Genomic DNA, 14425 nt, shown 5'->3' with positions numbered 1-14425 from the left:
GATTTGTCCTTTTTCCCAGAGGGATTTCCATCCTCCCAGAATGGATTTTCCTTTTTTCATAAAGGATTTTCCTTTTCCCGTAAAGGATTTCCCTCCCCCCAGAAGGGAACTTTCCTTTTCCCAGGATTTGCCCACTCCTGAGGGAAGGAGGAATTCCCAACAGATCCTGACTGAATTTTGGTTCCCAGGATTCCCAAACCACTTCCCAACATCCCCTATCCAGCATTTTTGTTGTTGTTGTTGTTTTCCCTACTCCCAGGTTACTCCAAGGAGGAGCTGAGGCAGAAACCCCCGAGGAGCATCCAGAGGAGGAGGATGGAGCGGGAATTCCAGAGGCTGCACCAAAAGCTGGGATCACCCACATCATCCCACGTTTTCTCTCTTCGGCACCAAATCCCCCAAATTCCACCTCCACGGGAATTTTCTGGGCTCTGAGAGCTCCAATCCCACCGAATCCAGGAGAATCCAGCGGGATTTTCCCGCTTTAAGGCACAGGGATTCGTTTATAAAAAAATACACAAAAAAAAAAAAAAAAAAAAAAAGGCAGCAAAAAGCTCATTTCACACCGAGGGCGCCTCCAGGAGGGAATCCTGGATTTTCCTGCTCCAAAAACACCGGGAAAAGAGTGAGATCTGCTCGGTGTCACCCCAAAAAGCCACCCCCGGGGGATGGGCACGGATCCAGATCCCGAGGGACATCCCGGGGTGCTCAGCAGGGAGGGGACAGCCCCCGGGAGGATGGAATTTATCCCTGGATTCGAATGGGAATTTGCACATCCAGGATCCCAAAAATCCTCCCTGATCTCCCAAAGGAGCAGCTGAAGGATGGAATTTGCTTTGGGAAGTGCAATTCCCATGGGGATGTGGACCCTGGGGCTGGAATTCGCACATCCAGGATCCCAAAAAATCCCTCCTGATCTCCCCAAGGGAGTGGGCAAATGATGGAATTGGGGTTGGGAAGGATGGAATTTATCCCTGGATCTGAACGGGAAATGGACCCTGGAATTTGGATCCCAAAGTCCCTCCTGATCATCCAAGTAGGAGGTTAAAAGATGGAATTTGCTTTGGAAAAGCCATTCCCAGCTGGAGCAGGGCACACACAGGGAGGCTCCCACCCTTCCCACTCAGCATTCCAGGCAGGAAAACCAAACCCAGGGGATGAGGAGCTTCTCTAGGTTGGGATTTTCCCTCTCCAGGCGGGATTTTTGTCCCTCCAGGCGGGATTTTCCCTCTCCAGGCGGGATTTTTGTCCCTCCAGGCGGGATTTTCCCTCTCCAGGCGGGATTTTTGTCCCTCCAGGCGGGATTTTTGTCCCTCCAGGCGGGATTTTCCCTCTCCAGGTGGGATTTTTGTCCCTCCAGGTGGGATTTTCCCTCTCCAGGCGGGATTTTTGTCCCTCCAGGCGGGATTTTCCCTCTCCAGGCGGGATTTTTGTCCCTCCAGGTGGGATTTTCCCTCTCCAGGCGGGATTTTTGTCCCTTCAGGTGGGATTTCTGTCCCTCCTGGACAAGGATGAGCAGCAGCTTCTTGCCAAGCTCGGGTTGGGAAGTGCCTTTGGACCTGCACGGGGATTTTCCCAGAAAATCCTGGGATTTTCCCAAGGATCTGGGGCTGCTTTGGACCTTCCAGGGACTCTGTAAACTGTAAATTCCCTTTGCTGGGAGCAGAGCAGCTCCCGGAATCCCAGGAGAGATCCTGGAATGGGATCAAGGGCTCCAGGGAGAGAAAAAAAGTGGGAATAAACCCCAGGAAGGTGAAGGTTGATCAGCTTCACACCCCAGGAGAAAAAAAAAAAAAAAAAAAAAAAGTACCTTCAGCAAGTTTGAAACTGCAAAACAACCTCGGTTAAAAATCCACGTCTCCAAGAGCAGGGGAAAAAAAAAAAAAATTGGGATTGAGCTTTCCCTTCTCTCCCCCACGAATTTTGGGATCATTTTCCCAAAGTTTTGCCCCCACTCCTCGTCCCCTCAAGCACCTGGAGACCCAGAGGAGAAGGCAGGTCACCACCTGGGGAATTCAAGCCGACCTGGCCATAAATTCCATGATTTTTGGGGTCTCCCTGACACAGGAGGGAAGAGCTGAGCCCCTTTTCATCAAACAGCTTTCGCAGCCAGCTGTAAAAAAAAAAAGCATTTAAAAAAAATCCCCCCACACACCCCAACTGCCTGCATAGAAAAATAAAGGATAAACATTATCCAGCTCTTTTTATAGTTCTATTTAAAAAATTAACTCCTGTGCCAGGACTTTTTTTTTTTGCTTCTTTGCTGTAAAAAAAAAAAAAAAAAAAAAAATTAAAAGAAAAAAAAAACACACACACACCCAAAAAAACCCAAAAACCCAGTTTAGGTTGGACAACCCAAACCTTCAATGAGGAGGAAACTTCAGCTTCCATCTTATTTCCCAGGAAAAACAAAAAACAAAAAAAAAAAAAAGGAGCAGTTTGCAATGTCACTGCTGCAAAAATAAAGTTATTAAATATTTATATATATATATATATATATTAATATAAAAGTCTGTATAAACTCTTTTTTTGTTGTTGTTGTTCAAGGAAGGGAAGGGGGCACTGAGTGAGCAGGAATTCCTGGGGAGCACCGTGGGAATGTTGGGGACACTGGGAATTACAGGGCACTGAGTGACCGGGAATCCTTGGGGACACTGAGTGACCGGGAATTCCATGGGGACACCGAGTGACCAGGAATTCCATGGGGATTCTAAGTGACCAGGAATTCCATGGGGACACCCAGTGACCGGGAATTCCATGGGGACACCGAGTGACCAGAGTGACACTGAGTGACCAGAAATCCCTTGGGAACACTCAATGACCAGGAATCCCAGGGCTCAGAGTGACCAGGAGTCCCTTGGGGACACCCAGTGACCAGGAAATCCCTGGAGACACCCAGTGACCAGGAATCCCCTGGGGACACCCAGTGACCAGGAAATCCCTGGAGACACCCAGTGACCAGGAATTCCATGGGGACACCCAGTGACCAGAGTGACACTGAGTGACCAGAAATCCCTTGGGAACACTCAATGACCAGGAATCCCAGGGCTCAGAGTGACCAGGAGTCCCTTGGGGACACCCAGTGACCAGGAAATCCCTGGGGACACCCAGTGACCAGGAGTCCCTTGGGGACACCCAGTGACCAGGAGTCCCTTGGGGACACCCAGTGACCAGGAAATCCTTTAGGGACACCCAGTGACCAGGAGTCCCTTGGGGACACCCAGTGACCAGGAAATCCTTTAGGGACACCCAGTGACCAGGAAATCCCTTGGGGACACCCAGTGACCATGAATCCCCTGGGGACACCCAGTGACCAGGAGTCCCTTGGGGACACCCAGTGACCAGGAAATCCCTGGGGACACCCAGTGACCAGGAGTCCCTTGGGGACACCCAGTGACCAGGAAATCCCTGGGGACACTCAGTGACCAGGAGTCCCTTGGGGACACCCAGTGACCAAGCACCACGGGAACCCCCCCCAGGCAGGGCGACACGGATCTGAAAGTCCACCAGAAGCCGAGCCGGGCCGGCTGTGAGCAGGCACGGGGCCATCCCCACCCTCTCGGGGCCATCCCCACCCGTCCCCTCAGGACGAGGGTCTCCTCTCCAGCGCGTGCTCGGTGAGGAGATACTTGAAGAGCTCATACACGGACCAGGCGATGGCCGTGGAGGGCATCTGGTAAATCACCCGGGCCTGGACACCTTTGAAGAAGCCGGGGACCCCTCCCAGCCGGTAGACGGTGCCGAAGGCGTTGGCCATGCCCGACAGGTGGCCCCTGACGTTGAGGGAGCTCAGGGCCGTGTTCTCCTGCGTGTTGAGCAGAGTCTTGCACACGTCCAGCGGCGTGGTGGCCGCGGCGGCCACGGCTCCGGCCACGGCGCCGGCCACGATGTGCGAGGCGGGGTTGTAGCGGCGCTGGGGGTTCAGGTGCTCCTGCAGCAGCTCGTAGGTGACGAAGTGGATGGCCTGGAAGGGCACGTTCATGGTCAGCTGCGTGGTGTAGCTGCGGTAGAAGGCGCCCAAGCCCTCGGTCCTGTGCACCGTCCGCACGCAGCCCAGCACCGACGAGTACGGGGAGTTGAACATCTGCAGGCGCTGCTTCACCACTGCCGGGGGACAGCCAGGGGACACGGGGGGACACGGGGGACACGGCTCAGTGCGGGGTCACACGCTGGACACAGCCCCCAGAGTGACCCCAGAGCACAGGACAGCCAGGGGACACGGGGACACGGGGGGACACGGCTCAGTGCGGGGTCACACGCTGGACACAGCCCCCAGAGTGACCCCAGAGCACAGGACAGCCAGGGGACACGGGGGACACGGGGGGACACGGCTCAGTGCGGGGTCACACGCTGGGCACAGCCCCCAGAGTGACCCCAGAGCTCAGGACAGCCAGGGGACACGGGGGGACACGGGGGGACACGGGGGGACACGGGGGGACACGGGGGGACACGGGGGGACACGGGGGGACACGGGGGGACACGGGGGGACACGGGGGGACACGGGGGGACACGGGGGGACACGGCTCAGTGCGGGGTCACACGCTGGGCACAGCCCCCAGAGTGACCCCAGAGCACAGGACAGCCGGGGGACACGGGGGGACACGGGGGGACACGGGGGGACACGGGGGGACACGGGGGGACACGGGGGGACACGGGGGGACACGGCTCAGTGCGGGGTCACACGCTGGACACAGCCCCCAGAGTGACCCCAGAGCTCAGGACAGCCAGGGGACACGGGGGACACGGGGGGACACAGGGGGACACAGGGGGACACGGCTCAGTGCGGGGCCACACGCTGGACACAGCCCCCAGAGTGACCCCAGAGCACAGGACAGCCAGGGGACACGGGGGACACGGGGGGACACGGCTCAGTGCGGGGTCACACGCTGGGCACAGCCCCCAGAGTGACCCCAGAGCACAGGACAGCCAGGGGACACGGGGGGACACGGGGGGACACGGGGGGACACGGGGGGACACGGGGGGACACGGGGGGACACGGGGGGACACGGGGGGACACGGCTCAGTGCGGGGTCACACGCTGGACACAGCCCCCAGAGTGACCCCAGAGCTCAGGACAGGTGTGGGGACAGGGACAGTGCTCAGGGTGGGGTCTGGCGCGGTGGCACAGCCCCCGGCGTGACCCCAGGGCCAGGACAGGCGTGGGGAAACCAGAACCACCGGCCCAAGGAGCAGCAGAGCGGTGACAATAAACAGGACAGCGGCCAAGGGGAGTCACAGTGCACCCCAGAGATCCGGGACAAATCCCCCCTGGCTGCTCCCCCTCTCCTCCCAAGGCACAGAGCAATGAGCCCCCCGGGAGGTCTCCGGCCTGGGGACAGCCCTGCCTCTCCTCCAGCTGTTCCCAAGGGAGGGATTTATCCCGGGATCCGTGTGCGGGATTACCTTCGGCAGGATTCATGACGGCGTCGTGCAGCAGCGTGGCCACGCTCCCGGCGATGCCTGCAAGGCAACAGCGGCCCTGAGAAAACCAAACCCGCCTCAGCAGGGCTGGGACGGCGCCGCCACGCAGGGGATCCGGCCGGGGGATCCAGCCAGGGGATCCGGCCGAGGGATCCGGCCAGGGGATCCGGCCAAGGGGATCCGGCCAAGGGGATCCGGCCAAGGGGATCCGGCCAAGGGGATCCGGCCAAGGGGATCCGGCCAGGGAAGGCTTCATCCATGGAGAATCAATCTATCAATGGGGAATCCATCCATGGGGGAACTCCATCCACGGGGAATCCATGCAGAGGGAGCTTAATCCATGGGGAATCCATCCCTGAGGGAATCTCGTCTATAGGGGAATCCCTCCCTGGGGAGACTCCATCCATGGGGGATCCCCTCCATGGGGAATCCATCGGGGGGGGCGGGGGAGGGGGGCTTCATGCATAGGGAATCCATCTATCAATGGGGATTCCATCCAGGGGAATCCATCCATGGGAATCCACAATCCATCCAGGGGGAATTAATTTATCAAGAGGGATTCCATCCAGGGGGAATCCATCCATGGGGGATCCCATCCATTTGGGATCCCATGCACGCTGAGAGAGCTCCCCCACCAAAGACCCCCCAGGGTAGGAAACCCACGCTGCTCCACTCCCAGCCCTTCCCACCCCCAATTCCCAATCCCCATCCCTCCCCAGCCGCCGGCGGCGCCGGCCGTGAGCAATGTTTACCCTGCCCTCGGCACGGCCCTAAAGAGGGATTCTCATCCTTTACTCAGCCCCGAGTGCCCAGGCCGTGCCAAACCCGGCCAGCCCTGACCCATCCCGGGCTCCGCAGCCACTCCTTCCCTTTGATCTCGGCTCCCAGCCCCAGCTCCCTCCCGCCGCCGGTGACTTGTTGGTCATTTCTCACCCAGCCACGGCTCCAGTTTCCCTGCTGGCACCACAGGCCTGTAGGGACTTGAAAGGCAAACTCAGGAACGTGTTCCCAGCAAAAAGAGCAGCCAGGAGAAGGGATTTGGTTCCCTTCGCTGAGTTCTGGGAGCACGCGGCAGGTTCCTGCTAGCACATCCCAGAAAAATCACGGGGATCTCCAGCACAAAGCCTTTGGTGAAGGCCTGGCTGCTTAATTCCAGGGTTTAAAGGTGAAATATTCCCGCTAACAATTAAATTTCCAGCACAAGGCCTTTGGTAAAGCCCTGGCTGCTTAATTCCGGGGTTTAAAAGCAAAATATTCCTGCTGAAAGTTAAATTTCCAGCACAAAACCTTTCATAAAGCACTGGCTGCTCAATCCCAGGGTTTAAAAGCGAAGTATTCCTGCTGAAAATTAAATTTCCACCATAAATCCTTTGGTGAAGCCCTGGCGGCGTAATTCCAGGGTTTCAAAGTGAAATATTCCTGCTGAAAATTAAATCTCTCTCTTTGGTAAAGCTCTGGTTGCTCAATCCCAGGGTTTCCGCAGGGATCAAAAGCGAAGTATTCCCGCTGGAAATTAAATCTCCAGCACAAAGCCTTTGGTGAAGCCCTGGCTGCTCAATCCCAGGGTTTCAAAGTGAAATATTCCTGCCAAAAAATTAAAGGATGGAGTGCACTCCACGCCCCTGAATTCAAACCTCCAGAGGTTGAGGCGATGCCTTCAACCTAAGCTCCCACCTTTAGGTGACACCTTCAAAGGTGGGACTTGATCCTGAAGATCTTTCCCAACTTCCAGGATTCCACATGGGAAGAGCTGCACCTCGACACCCTTTCCCCACTAAACCGATGACTTGTGCTGGAATAATCTCAGATTAAATAAGGATTTAGGTTGGGAGGGGTCTCCAGGCTGAGCGAGAAGCGAGCAAGGGACAAATCAACAACCACGAATTCTAATTTTTTTAAGGGAAAAACAAACAAACAAAAAACCCCAAAAAAATACCATTGGCCAGGTGGCTGTTGCCTCCCTGCTGGAAAACCTCGCTGAGGGACTTTTTGAGTTTCTCGTAGCAGGCGAAGTAGAGGGCGTGGGCAGGGCCGGCGCCCAGCACGGTGACGTTGATGCCGCGTAAGGGTCTCCAGGGCCCCTCGGTCAGCACCATCCTCCGCAGGGCCTCGTACACGCCCCTGTACCGCGCCTGGGGGTCCGGCTGCAGGCTCTGCATGCGCGTCTGCAACACACAACAACGGGGACAGCGGTTAGATCCCAAAAATCCCCGAGGTCGGCGCGGGTCTGGGGTCACCGAGGGATCGCCTCGGCTACTGGATGCGCCCCGGCTTTGTCCTGATTGGTTTTTTTTTATTTACGGTGCTGGGTGGAGTTCAGGCTCCCGAGGCGACACCCGGGACGGTGCCGCAGGGAAATGTGTCCTCGGCTTTGTTTTATCCGCACAAAGTCCAAGGATGAGGCTGCTCCTGGAGAGAAATGTGACCTCTGCTTGGCTTCAGCCATGGAAAGTAACCTCTGCTCTGCTTTAGCCATGGAAAACACAAGGGTGAGGCTGCTCCTGCAGGGAAATGTGACCTCTGCTTTGTTTTATCCACACAAAGTCCAAGGAATGAGGCTGCTCCTGGAGAGAAATGTGACCTCTGCTTTATTTCATCCATGGAAAGTCCAAGGATGAGGCTGCTCCTGCAGGAGGAGAGTGCAACCTCTGCTCTGCTTCATCCGTGGGAAGCCCAAGGACGAGGCTGCTGCAGGAGGGAAATGTGACCTCTGCTTTATTTTAGCCATGGAAAGTAACCTCAGCTCTACTTTATCCATGGAAAATCCAAGGATGAAGCTGCTCCTGCAGGGAAATGTGACCTCTGCTCCATTTTATCCAGGGAAAGCCCAAGGATGAGGCTGGGTGAAGAAATCCAGGGAAGGCTGTAATTAATTTTCTCCTGCTTCCAACACCCCGACTCTGCCCCAGCTTGTCTCTCCTGCAGCTTGGGACAGTTCCTGGAAGGGCCAGCTGGGAAAACTGGGAATGAATGGGCAGGAATTCCCCCAAAGAGGGAATTTTGATCCAGTTTTCCCCACTTCCACCCCGGCCTGATGGAACAGAACCTCCTGTCCCTGCCAGGACCACACACACTCCCCAGGAAAATCAATTTACAGACACCCTGCTGCTCCAGCTGGGGCAGTTTTCCACGGAAAAGGGAAGTGAGGTGGGTATGAGAGTGGATAAATCGGATTTCTTCTCTTTTTTTGGTGGGTCTGAGCTGCTCTGAAGGCGTTTAAATCTCACCCCACAGCCCAGAGGAACCCACGCAGGGTGAAGTTTGCATCAGCCACCCCGTCACCTGTGGGCAGAGCAGGACTGACAGCTCAAGGAGCAGATAAAACCAGGACTAACTGCCCAAGGAATAACCAAAACCTGGGTAAAACAGGACTGACAGCCCAAGGAATAACCAAAACCTGGGTAAAACAGGACCAACAGCCCAAGGAGCAGATAAAACCAGGACTAACTGCCCAAGGAATAACCAAACCCCAGGTTCAACAGGTCTAGCAGCCCCAGGAGCAGATAAAACCAGGATGCAGCAACCCAAGGAGTAGCCAAAGGAAGGATTCAAGAGGACAAACTGCCCAAAGAACAACCAAAATCAAGAGAAACAATCCAAGGAACAGCAAAAACCGGGATTGAAAAGAACTGAAAGCACAAGTAATAACCAAAACCCGGATTCAACAGCACAAACTGCCCAAGGAATAACCAAAATCAGGATTTAGGAGGACAAACAGCCCAAGGAATGACCAAAACCCGGATTTAAGAGCACCAACAGCCCAAGGAATAACAAAAATCAGGATTTAGGAGGACAAACTGCCCAAGGAATGACCAAAATCAGGATCTAAGAGCACCAACAACCCAAGGAACACTCAGGTTTAACAGCACAAACTGCCCAAGGAACACTCAGGATTCAGGAGGACGAGGACTAACCAAACCCAAGATTTAAGAGCACAAACTGCCCAAGGAATAACCAAACCCAGGATTTAAGAGCACAAACTGCCCAAGGAACAACCAAAACCTGGATTTAAGAGCACAAACTGCCCAAGGAACAACCAAACTCAGGATTTAAGGGCACGAACTGCCCAAGGAACAACCAAACTCAGGATTTAAGAGCACAAACTGCCCAAGGAACAACCAAACTCAGGATTTAAGAGCACAAACTGCCCACGGAACAACCAAACCCAGGATTTAAGAGCACAAACGGCCCAAGGAACACTCAGGATTTAGGAGGACAAGGAATATCGGAGGCCAGGCTCTCCCCTGGCCGCTGCCCAGCCCGAGGCAGAGCTCTGGGGGAGCTGAGCTTTATCGGGGCTGGAGGAGCCGATCTCCCCGGGCCGGGCAGTGCCCCCGGCCCCTCTGCCCTATCTGCGCCACCCGGCAGCTCCCGCAGCCTCACCCTGATAAGGAGCCGGGAAATTCTCCTGCACCTCCCGCGATTAATTAATCCCCCGTAGCGTAAGGCAGAGAGAGGTGCAGGGCCAGCCACGGGCACATCGGGGGGGTCCTGGGCAGAAAAAAAATAAATAAAAATAAAAATAAAATAGAATAAAGATCTGAACCCAAATCTTGGGGGGATTTCAGCTGGAATAGGACAAGGCACGAGCTCTGAACCCAAATTTTCGGGGGGATTCAGCTGGAATAGGGCAAGGCACGAGCTCTGAACCCAAATTTTGGGGGGATTCAGCTGGAATAGGACAAGGCACAAGCCAGGCTCAAGCTCTGAACCCCAATTTTGGGGGATTTCAGCTGGAACAGCCCCAAACGAGCAGCACGCCCCTGGGAAGGGAACAAAGCGTCAGCCCAACAGCTTATCCAGGAATTCCCAACATCCCCAAACCCCCCCTCAGCTGGAAGATGAGGATCTGCCCCTCCTGGAGCAGCTGGAAACAGGGAAATGTAAAAAAACCCCAAATTCCCCCCAGCCCTGCCTCCCTCAGCTGTGCTCCCCGGACCTCTGTGACCACCAGGGAAGCTCCAAAGGCAGCCCAGGTTTTCCTGGAAAAGGAATTTTTGTGACCCCCCTCTCTGCAAGAAGGGAGCTGCCAGCCCTGCACAGCTCCAGTTCCTCCCCCCAGCAATTAATTAATTAATCAATCTGTCCCTGACATCCCCCCAGAGGGGATCCCGACCTTTTTTTTTCGCAGCCTTTGGCACAAAAATCCCAAAAGGATCAGGGAAAGAGGAGGAGGCTGCAGGGGAACCCTCCAGAAACTCTTTTTTTTTGTTTGTTTGTTTGTTTTTTTTTTTCCTGAGTCCTTGACGCTGTGATCCCTGCAGATAATTCGGGGAGGGATCAGGGCTCCCAGCGCGGCTGTTTGCAGCGGGCACGAACAAAAACAAAGCCCGAGGACTGTGAGAAACACCCCGAGCAGCAGCAAAAAAAAAAAACCCCAAGCCAGTGTCCGAAGGGGCAGAGCTGAGGGGGAAAGCGCAGGTGAGGATGGAGCTCCGGGGGGGGTTCTGCCTGATAGTAAAAATAAAAATAAAATAAAATTATTATTTATTATTCAGCATTGGAAAAGAGCGGCGAAAAGAGTGCGGGTTTGAATTGGATTTTAAATGGGATATTGGGAAGGAATTGTTCCCTGGGAGGGAGGGAGGAGGGATGGAATTCCCAGAGGAGCTGTGGCTGCCCCGGGATCCCTGGAAGTGCCCGAGGATCAGCCTGGGACAATGTCCCTGCCCAAAAAAAAAAAAAAAAAAAAAAAGGGGATTTTAAGGTCCCTTTCCCACCCAAACCATTCCGGGATCCCCGTGACCCCGCCGAGCTCGGGGCTTGTGCAAGTGTCTGCAGGGAACAATTTCCCCAAATTGCGACATTTTCGGTTTCTCTTCGGGAGGAAATGACTCGCTGCCAGCCAGAGACGTTTCCCTGCCGCTGTCCCGGTGCTCCCTGGGCACCTCCAGGAAAACCCTCATCTCCTCCCGGCTGGAATCCGATCCGGGAAATCCCACCGAGGGAAAACTTTGCTCCTTTTTCTGTAGGAATGTGCTCCCTGTCCTGTGATAAAGTGGAAGAGCTGCTCTTAGGAGCTGAGTTATTACTGGATCATACCGACTATAAAAAAAAAAATAAATAAAGCTTTTCAGCTTTATTTTTAATAAAAATAGAAGGTTTTTTATATATAAAAATATTTTAAAATGGATATTTTTTAATCCCTATTTTTAGGGATTAAAAATGCCATTTTTAGGTCATTTATCACCTTTGCCCGCAGCGGAGAGGCGGAACCAGCCTGGAGTTGGGATTTCACCATGCTCAGAGCACACAGAGAGACCCTGGCCGGGCTCCGCCGAGGTTTTCCCGGAGAATTTCATCCCCTCCCAGCCCTTCCAGGCTCCGGGCTGAGCGGGATTATCCCAGCAGCCAGGGAAATCAAAACCCAGGGAATTTTTTCCCCCGGCCCTGCAGCAGCCAGGGAAATCAAAACTCAGGGAATTTTTTTTTTTTCCCTCTCCGAAGCGCCTCCCACTCCGGGAAGCCGGGCACCACTTTCGTTTCTCGCCTCGCTTTTTCCCCCCCAGTCCCGAGAGGAGGAAATGATGCCCCGGGGTGAACAACGGCAGGATTGCGGGGGGACAACACCCGCACCGAGCTGCTGGGCACAAAACGCTCCATCGGTCTGTGCCAACCCCAGAGCCAGCGGGGACATCCCAAATCCCCGAGCCAGGCGCAGCAGGATGAAAACAGGACAAAAAACAAAACCAAACCAAACCAAAACAACTCAGGAGTATTTTCCTTGGAGTTTCTATCGCGCTGGCAGGACCTGCAAAAGCCAAAGCATTTCCTCTCCTCTCCTCTCTGCTCTTTCGGAGGGAGCCCAGCACGACAAGGAGAAGGGATTGCGACATCTCGTGATTCATCCCGCACCGGCTCCCAGGGAGTTCGGCTTTTCCAGCTTTCCCTCCTCTGCTCAAGGCCCCGCAGCACCGAACCGGCCGGGCAGAGGGAGGAAAACATCCTTCGGGATGATTCCCACCTCTCCGGAGACGCTGGGAAACTTTTCCTGAGCGTGCCGGAGCATCGTCAGCTCCAAAATCCAGCAGGCAGCTCCTCTTCACAACCCCTGACCCCAAAATATCCATCTCGGGGTGGACACACAACCCTAATTCCAGCAGTTTTTCCCTCCTGAGCCGGAATTCCAACGCTCCAGGAGGGGGAAAAGTGCCCGGGGAGCTCCTGATCACACCACCTCGGCACCTGCGGGCGTGCAAAGCTCCAGGACGGGGTTTGGGGGGGACACCTCGGGGACCTGCCCCGTCCCGGGATTCCCGCACACCCCAACATTCCATATGGGAACCTTCCCGGAACATTCCAGGGGCGCTCGGCCCGTCTGCATCCCGGGATTCCTTACACATTCCCACCTTTCCTGCACACCAACACCACCCCTCCCCACGCACCCCGATTTCTTGCGGGTTTTCCTCCCTTGCCCGCCGACAACTCTCACGCATCCCTTACACGCCAACAACCTCTTGAATCCCCGCTTTTCACCCCAAAAACTGCTCCCACACTTCTCCCGCTTGCACCCCGACAGCTCCTTGCACACCCTTTGCACCAAAACCTCCTTTCGCACCCCAAAACCTCTCGCACATCCTCCTTCTGTTCTCTCCCCTCCTAGCACACCCAGCTCTTCTCGTACTGCCACAACCCCTTGCACCCCCAACACACCTTACACCCCCAGCACTCCTCGCACCCCAAAACCCCTTAAACACTCCCTTTGCACCCCCCAAAAAACTTACACCCCAGCACTTCTTGCACCCCAAAGCCTCTTGCACACTCCTCTCTCCTCGCACCCCAACAACCCCTGGCACACTCCCCTCTCACACTCCTCCCTTGCACCCCAAAAAAACCCTTACACCCAGCACTCCTCGCACTCCGACAACCCCTTACACACTCCCCCCAGCACCCCCCAAAAAAACCTCGCACCCCCGAAACCTCTTGGCCACTCCTCTCTCCTTGCACCCCAACAACCCCTCGCACCCCAAAAACACCTTATACACCCCGGCCCTTCTCGCCCTCCGACAACCCCCCGCACCCCCAAAAACCCTCGCACCCCCAGCACTTCTCGCAGCCCCCAAACCTCTTATTGCACGCTCCTCTCTCCCTGCACCCCAGAACTTCCCGCACCCCAACAACCCCTCGCCCACTCCCCTCTCCCCGTCCCGCCGATCCTCCGGGCACCGCCGGCGTGTTCGTCCCTCTCCCCGCAGCATCCCCCGCCGTGTCCCCCCGGCGCTCCCCGCCGTCCCCACGCACCTTGACCGAGTCCACGGGGTACATGACCGTGTGCTCCATGATCCCGGCCACGGCCCCGGCCACCATGTGCGTGCCGAGCGCGGCGCCGCTGGGCAGGCTCTCGTACTCCTCGCCCTCCCTCAGCCCGGCCCCTCCGGTGGTTGTTGCTGGGGGCGGTCCGGGGCCCGGCGGGGCGGCGGCGCTGCCCTCCATGGCACAGCTGAGCTCCATCCGCCCGCACCGGGGGGACACGGCCGGGGCTGGGGACACCGCGGGGACACCGGGGGGACGCCGGGCTGGGGACGGGGGGCACTGGGACCGCGCGTCGCCTCAGCCTGCTTTAAAGCCGCGCTCGCCACGCCCATTCCCATCTCGCCAATCAGCGCCGCGCGCACCCGTGACATCACCGGGCGGGAAAATGATTGGCAGGAATATTAATCAATGGGGTGTGATAAACTTTCCGGCGGGCGGCTGTGATTGGCTGTCGGCGGCGGGGTGGGCGGGGCGTTGCCCTGAGGGGCGGGCGCTGCTTGTGGCGGCGCCGCCGCTGAGGGGGGACGCGGGTGCGGGAGTCGCAACTGTCACCTGCGGCCGCAGGCGGCGGCGCTCGGTGCCTGCCCGAGGGTGGAAAGGTGTGCGTAACCCCCGTGCCACGGGGAAGGAAGGGGAGATTTAGCCACTCCTGTCGGCCGAGGGGTTTTTAGTCGCGGCTTGATGGTGGCACGGCGGCGACTCCCGGGATGTCACCTCGGGGTGTCCTGTGCGAGCTCACGGCCCTCGTGAG

At 56.4% G+C, this 14425-nt stretch overlaps 1 protein-coding gene and 1 long non-coding RNA gene across 9 annotated transcripts; both read right to left on the bottom strand.

Moving 5' to 3' along the window:
- Positions 1 to 502: 502 nt before the first annotated feature.
- LOC136302696 (mitoferrin-1-like) lies at positions 503 to 13942 on the bottom strand. 8 transcript variants are annotated; one of them, XM_066206186.1, is made up of 5 exons: positions 13663 to 13942; positions 7358 to 7586; positions 5404 to 5460; positions 3645 to 4104; positions 503 to 2263 (listed from the first exon to the last, which is right to left on the bottom strand). In XM_066206186.1, the coding sequence occupies exons 1-5, from the start codon at positions 13870 to 13872 to the stop codon at positions 2191 to 2193; spliced, it is 1029 nt and encodes a 342-aa protein (XP_066062283.1). In that variant the 5' UTR covers positions 13873 to 13942; the 3' UTR covers positions 503 to 2190. The 8 variants fall into 8 exon arrangements, with proteins under 8 accessions (XP_066062283.1, XP_066062284.1, XP_066062286.1 ...); XM_066206187.1 differs by having other exon boundaries at positions 3651 to 4104; XM_066206189.1 differs by having other exon boundaries at positions 3700 to 4104.
- LOC136302698 (uncharacterized) lies at positions 10892 to 13319 on the bottom strand. Its single transcript, XR_010724117.1, has 2 exons — positions 11612 to 13319; positions 10892 to 11409 (listed from the first exon to the last, which is right to left on the bottom strand). It is a non-coding gene; the product is annotated as an uncharacterized lncRNA (long non-coding RNA).
- Positions 13943 to 14425: the final 483 nt, after the last annotated feature.

The sequence above is a fragment of the Chamaea fasciata genome, unplaced genomic scaffold (assembly GCF_029207755.1).
Source record: "Chamaea fasciata isolate MVZ Bird 193981 ecotype frontalis unplaced genomic scaffold, bChaFas1.0.hap1 SCAF_30, whole genome shotgun sequence".
In the NCBI taxonomy this organism is placed as follows: domain Eukaryota; kingdom Metazoa; phylum Chordata; class Aves; order Passeriformes; family Sylviidae; genus Chamaea; species Chamaea fasciata.
This window is presented reverse-complemented; position numbering and strand designations above follow the sequence as displayed.